Raw genomic sequence first — 7,354 nt, 5'->3', positions numbered from 1 at the left:
GAATTAATTAACATTAAATTTACGGACTGACATGTGAGAGCCAATTTAACTCATTTCAAATTTTTTTGCTGCATATACATATAGAACTTAAATATTATTTTTAAAAAATATATGTTGCGTTTTAATTACGTAATGAAATATATTTAAAAAATATTAATTTCTACCCTTTACTAAAACCTTCATTAAAATAATGTTTGTAAGCCATTAAAAAATAATGAACACAAAATATCCGTAAATCTAGTGTTAAATATCGTTTTTATTAAGTATTTTTTCTTTTTTCTTTTATGAAGTAAGGAGAGTTCTTCGAGACATATTTGTAGTAGATTGTTGTCGGATTTCAAGACTAACAGCGGTGTTATCGCTTGTTCCAGACCGAGAGAGAGAGATAGAGAGAGATATAGAGAGAGATAGAAAAATAAAGAGAGAGAGAGTGTGGAAGAGAGAGAGAAAGAGAGAGAGAAAGAGAGAGAGAAAAGGGAGTCTTCGATGGAACAAAGTACAGTAGAACAAATAACGATATCTTTGATCCTGTGCCGAAAAGTTAGTTGGCGGGATATCATCGTCAGGTGTCGTTATCGTCGTCGTTCATCCTTGATCTCCCAAAGAGGAGTAAGATAAACGATAGTGAAAAGGATTTCAAAGACATCTTGTCAAAGATGAGAAAACAGGCGACGATATCTTTAAGAGAAGGGAAGAAAGTAAGTACGGCGATTCCAACAACCTGACGACTCTTGTAGCCAACCCTGACGACTAACCAGGACGAAGCCAAAGGCAGAGGCAGGCAGGTTAACGGATCCGCAGGAGAATAAGGAAGAAGTTGCGGATGAACGAAAGATGAACAAGAGCGAAGGTTATCTGCTAGAGTGGGAAGAAGAGGCAGAAGCAGCAAGGGAACCTAGCGGCGAATTAAATCGAAGTTTTTACAACGCAAGTCGTGACGGTGGCGGTGGCAATCGTAGTTACGAAGATTTGTGGGAATTGACGAGCGATCGTGCCGGACTAGCCGTGTTATTATTTTTATTTTCCGTGGCTACAGTATTCGGTAACAGTCTAGTAATCCTAGCAGTCTTCAGAGAAAGATATCTTCACACGGCGACGAATTATTTCGTAACGTCGTTGGCATTTGCAGATTGTTTGGTCGGGCTAGTAGTCATGCCGTTCAGTGCGATTTACGAAGTATTAGAAAATCGATGGCTTTTTACGACCGATTGGTGCGACGTATGGCGTTCACTCGACGTATTATTTTCGACGGCCTCGATCTTGAACCTATGTGTTATCAGTTTGGATCGTTATTGGGCCATAACCGATCCATTTACCTACCCGATGAGGATGACTAGAAAACGTGCAGCGATATTGATCGCTATAGTTTGGATTTGTTCTAGCGCGATATCATTTCCAGCTATAGCTTGGTGGAGAGCAGTAAGGACGGAAGAAGTACCGGAAGACAAGTGTCCGTTTACAGAAAATCTCGGCTATTTGATATTTTCGTCGACGATTAGCTTTTATTTACCGCTATTCGTAATGGTATTTACCTATTATAGGATTTATCGAGCGGCGGTGATACAAACGAGGAGTCTCAAATTGGGAACGAAACAAGTTATAATGGCCTCCGGTGAGCTAGAACTTACTCTTAGGATACATCGTGGTGGTGGTGGTGCTAGTGGTGGTGGCGGAGGTGTTAATACTAGTGGAGCCAGTACGAACGTAGATCCAAGACATCTATTTCGTACGGCCTCGAGTACCCCGGAAGATCTTCAAGATCTCGAGGAACCTCTTACCGCACTTCACAACAATGGATTGACCAGAATACCTTCAACTAGGATCAACAATAAACAACATCTAGGAAAAAACTTTTCGTTGTCGCGCAAACTAGCAAAATTTGCTAAAGAAAAGAAAGCCGCAAAAACACTTGGCATTGTTATGGGTGTCTTTATCGTTTGCTGGTTACCCTTCTTTGTGGTGAATCTATGGTCGGGTTTTTGCGCCAGGTGTATCTGGCAAGAGGAGATTGTTTCTGCTGCTGTCACGTGGCTTGGTTGGATCAACAGTGGCATGAACCCAGTTATATACGCTTGCTGGAGCAGGGATTTTCGGAGGTAAGTCGTTCCTTGCTCAAGGCAAATCCCTTCCCTTCCCTTCCCTTCCCTTCCCTTTTTACCTCTTACCCTTCTTGTCCGAATCATCATCATCATCATCATCATCCCCCGTTCTGCCGACGACCTTATTACACTCTCGGCATTGTCCTTTTTTTAAGATTATTTCTTTGAAAGCTTCACTGCGACCCTCCTCGCATAATCGGTTTTTCCTTATTCTCCTTAGTCCCTATAGAACGTGGCCACCCCGTACAATCGCTCGTCTCTTACCTTTTATTACTTCATTTTTATCTCTTTTTAGAGATTACTCTTTAATCATTTGCCACGAATACGACTTTGGAAATTTTATCAATTATTATACCTGTTATGTCACTCATCTAACTTTGATATTTGTCATCTTTTTGAAACTTGAAATAATAATGAGTTACTCGTTTGGGGTAATTTCGTAGTAAAATAATTTAATGAAATTTTAAATTATTTCAATTTTAAGAAATAAAATAGATTTGTAATTTTACCAAAAAAAAAAAAAAAATAGGACAAATTTTATACAAGTTTCTTCGAAATTCGTTCTAAATAAATTTTGATTTTCTTTATCATTAATGTTATATATATATATATATATATATATATATATATATATATATATATATATATATTTATGTAATAAAAGGTAACACGCGAAAATGCTTTCAAGTGGATAAAGTGTACGCGATTAGTGTGTAGATACTTATTAATTACGAGGGTGTCGTGATACGCAAGTCCCTCGAGGGTTTCTATTAAACCGTCACTCTCTAAGAGTAACGTTGTAATTTTAGCCTGTTTCTGCTCTTGTACCTACAAGCTGCCGATTAATTTTCTTCCAGTAAATAAAGCAAGTAAGCAGCTTTGATAACGGCTACTACTATCAAATCGATAATAGTAGATTTCTTTTAACGAGAATTTGAAGCATCTAATAAATAAGTAATTTATTATCGTAATTTGTTATATATTAAGTGTATTTTAATTGATTCATTCAATTAATCTCGTTCATTGATAATATCTGGAAAGATCGTTCAATAAGATCTTGGATTTCTAATTTATTGCGATGAGAAATAAGAAAAATACAAAGAGAGAAGGAAAATAAAAAATGGAGCAACAGAGAGTCTGGCTGAGGAGGGAGAAACAGGAAGGAGGAGGAGGAGGAGGTCTCGTCGAACAACACCGACAGCTTTTCTTCTCGCAAAACTGGGAAAACGAAAAGAAAAGAAACGTCGACTCTCTTTTAATATGGCTTTGTGAAAAATGACGACGTGTCCAACGATAAATAATAGCGATGCCGGTGGTGATGTTAGCGATAAAAACAAAAGAAAAAGAAAAAAGAATTAGAGAAAAAATAAAAAAAAAAAGGAAAGAAAAAGAGGCCGTGAAGATGAGTGACGAAAGGGGTGGGAAAAGAGTGGGTGGTGGTACTGTAACGGACGCGGTATTCAACTGCAGACAGATAAATCTACGATCAAAAAAAGGGAATATTTTATCATCCTTCGAGACTACTACTATCATTTTAATACGAGAAAACGAATTAAAAGTAGATAATATATTATATGTTTCTCTTCTCTTCTTCTTCTTCTTCTTATTTATTTTCCATATAGATAGATCGATATATTTTATTTTTTCTCTTTGACTTTTAAGTTAAAAATTAATCTCTTGACATACAATGACGTCTCGGAGACGTTTCTGCTTTATGAAGTTTCACACGTTACAAAATTAATTAAATTATTATTTTATAGTATTACTTAATAATTTATCAACTTTATTGAATTTTATAAAGCAATGTAAATTTCAAAATAAAACGTCGAACATTTTATTTGTATGTGGTGTGTCAAGTGGTTAAATTTTACATAAACGTTGGGGATATTAATTTTTTTTCTTATCATATATCGATAAATTATATTCGAAGGGGTATTTTTATTCGATCGTATGTGAAATGAGATCTCTTGTAAAAAAAAAAGAAAAATTGTAAATTTTCGTCTGCATCGATTTAAAAAAGAAAAAAGTAAAAAAAAATAAAGAAAGAACTTAACCAAGTAAATAAGTAAGCGAGTACTTGAAACGTTCGTCTAAAAGAAAAACAAAAAACAGAAAAAAAGGATGAGAGAAAGCATTTGCCAGAACGATAGAGAAAGAAAATCGATTTTAAAGGTAAAACCCCATGCATCGTAAGCGAGATCCGTATAAAAGGGCGTTGGGTTCTTCTTTGCTTCTTTACCTTGCTTGCTATACTATACCACTTTATTTTTTCGTACCTCGTGAAAGAAAGTTTTTTATTTGTCGACTTTACATACTCCTCGGCCACTTACTACTTTCCTAAGAGACTTCCGTCAAGATTTAAACGTCAGTCACGAAAAAGGAAAGCAAAAAAAAAAAAGAAAAAAAAACGGTAAAAAAGGAAATGGAAGGAATAGAACGTTCTTCGATCAAAAAAAAAAAAAAAAAAAGGGGGATTCAATATCATCAAATCGACATCTATTTCGAGAATATATTCAAACGGGAAAAATAACGTGAGACGAATATGGAAGGTGATTGCCACCCTTCTATTTTTTTTTTGCAACCAACCGTTTCTTTTGTTTCTCTCCTCTTTTTTTTATTTTCTTTATTTTTCCTTTTTACATTCGACAAAGAGTCATTCGAGATAAGCCACATTGTTGTAGCGTTTTTTTATTTTTGAAGTGAAAACTTCTGTAGAATCAGAGTGATTTGAAAATCGTGAAACGGAAGAACGTGAAACCGATGAAACAAAAATAATTAATAAAATTCAATGTATAATTCAATTCTATATATTTCATTTCATATATAATTTCTATATAATTCTCTATATATTTAATTCTATATATTAATTAATTAATTAATCAAATTCTATATATAAAAATTCAATGTAACAATATGTTTGTCTACTAATAATTGCGAAACTACTCAACTTATTTCAATGAAATTTATTTTATATCACGCGATTTTTTCCAATTTAGCACATAACACAATTTTTATCGCGATTTTTTTTATTATTATTATTTTTTACTACTAATTTAAAGATATTTATTTACAGGTTATCTAGGTTCTGTAAGGTTCTTTCAATAGATGGCGCTGTATTACAATTCAATTGTTTTGATATATTCACGTCTTGAAGCTTGGTTTTCTTTGAAGGTTTCACTTCTACCGTGTGTGATCTGTTTGTTTACAAGCTTGACAAAAATTTTCTTATGCACGCAAGAACGCGCATGTTTCTTTGTGCACCTGCAGAGGTGAAGAGGAAACGGGTTCATACGTCTTATCGTTATTTACAACGTGGTAAATCATAAATGTATGTTTTTTTTTTTTTTTTTTTTTTTCCTTAGGGGGGGGAATCCTTTTTACGGATTCTAGGCATAGCTGTTTGGCCTGGATATGTGGAGACTCGACGCAGCGTCATACTAAACTCGACGCTGACGTCCCTACCCACTAAACCCTAAACCCCTTTCTCTTCTATCCTCTGATCCCCCATGGTACCGCCGTAAGGCATTTCTTCGCGGGGGGGGGGGAATTAGATGTCGCTCTTCCTTCTGGTGGCTAAGATGTTATTTCTTCCTTCTAGCTTCTGTCTTTTGCTCTTTTTCTCTCGATGGAACGCAGCTCTGTAAGCACTTTTGTGGCAAAAGTGTTCGTTGCATTCCAGGCAGCTTCTGAAAACAGCATTGCTTCTACGATTGACTCTGGTTGAATTGTCTTCTTCAGGATCTTCTCCAGCTCCTCACGTTGTTGATTGAAACGCGAGCACTCGAAAAAAACGTGCTCTGCATCTTCATTGGTTCCGGGGCAGGACGGGCACTCCGGAGAATCGTCATGCCTTAAGCGGTGAAGGTAAGCCCGAAAGCAGCCATGTCCTGACAACATCTGCGTTAGGTAGTAGTTGACCTCACCGTGGTTCCGGTTCAGCCAAATGTCGATCTTTGGTATGAGACGATGCGTCCATCTACCCTTCTCTGCGGCATCCCACTGAGATTGCCATCGTGCGATGCTGTGCTGTCTTTGTTCCATTCTGAGTTCTTCTGCGCTCAGTGTTGTTGACCTCCTTCGTTGGTAAAGGTTCCGTCTTTCTTCAGCTAGGACTCTGAGAGGTAGAGTTCCAGAAATGACGCACACTGCTTCTTCAGATATTGTGCGGAAGGCGCAAGCTACTCTTAGGGCACTCAGACGATATACTGGTCCAGCCTTTCTCCATGCTTCTTGTAATTCTAGCGCATCGGCCCAAATGGATATTCCGTACGTAAGCACTGATGTGACTACAGTTGCCAACAGTAGTCTCCTGCTCTGCTTTGGGCCTCCGACGTTAGGCATCAATCGTGCGAGACTTGCCCTCACTACTGACGCTTTGGCACTGACGTGTTCCACTTGCTGTTTAAAGTTGAGACGGGCATCAAGCATCACTCCCAAATATCGGATATAAGGTTGTGATGTGATTTCTTGTTCGCCGACTTTAAGCTTGATGGTCTCTAACACTTTTCTGCTGGTAATAAGCACTGCCTCAGTCTTATGTTTCGCCAGTTGAAGATTCATTGTGTCCATCCACTGGTTAACTTGCTGGAATGCTAGATCAAACATGTGGTGAATCTCGTCCAGGTGTTTAGCGACAATCACTACGGCCACGTCGTCCGCATACGCTACAAGTTTAACATTCCTCGGGATCTTTAGCCTTAGAAGCCCGTCATACATGATATTCCACAGCAGTGGGCCAAGAACAGAGCCCTGCGGAACACCTCCGGTGATTTCGTACTCTTTCGGACCGTCCTTTGTGTCATATCTCAGGACTCTATCCGTGAAGTAGCTAGCTACTATTTTACGTAGATATCCTGGCACGTTCTTCTCTTGGAGAGCTTGCATAATGCAGTCCCAGTTAGCAGAGTTGAAGGCGTTTCTGATGTCTAACGTCGCCACCAGGCAGTACTTCTTCGTACCACCCTTCCATCTGGTTCCTGCAATTGCCTCCTGGGCCGTAGTAACAACCAGATTGATCGCGTCCAGGGTTGATCGTCCTTTTCGGAATCCATACTGGTTGTTCGCCAGGAGTGGATCCACAACTGCTTCTATTCTTTGATGAATAATGCGTTCGAATATCTTACCGACTGTATCCAGAATGCAAAGTGGGCGGTAGGATGACGGCTCTTCTGGTGGCTTCTTTCCTTTAGGGAGTAGAACCAGTCGTTGTTGTTTCCATTTCCGAGGAAATGTCCCTTCCTTGAGGCACGTGTTGT

General features: G+C 38.2%; 1 protein-coding gene across 12 annotated transcripts in view; it reads left to right on the top strand.

Moving 5' to 3' along the window:
* Dop1R2 (dopamine receptor 2) overlaps nucleotides 1–7,354 on the top strand; it is a 74,780-nt gene that overhangs the window by 17,274 nt on the left and 50,152 nt on the right. For all 12 annotated transcript variants that reach the window (XR_016176514.1, XM_089172320.1, XM_089172317.1 and 9 more), the window contains one exon: nucleotides 372–2,096. Coding sequence is in view for 11 of the 12 variants with exons in the window: in XM_089172320.1 (XP_089028446.1) it covers nucleotides 835–2,096 (1,262 nt within the window). In the remaining variant the exon portion in view is untranslated. The remainder of the gene's footprint in view (nucleotides 1–371; nucleotides 2,097–7,354) is intronic.

This window comes from Polistes dominula, unplaced genomic scaffold (assembly GCF_049000335.1).
Source record: "Polistes dominula isolate Pdom_NZ unplaced genomic scaffold, Pdom_raw_medaka contig_73, whole genome shotgun sequence".
Lineage (NCBI taxonomy): Eukaryota > Metazoa > Arthropoda > Insecta > Hymenoptera > Vespidae > Polistes > Polistes dominula.
The sequence above is the reverse complement of the archived record's forward strand: the minus strand, read 5'-3'. Positions and strand labels throughout refer to the sequence as shown.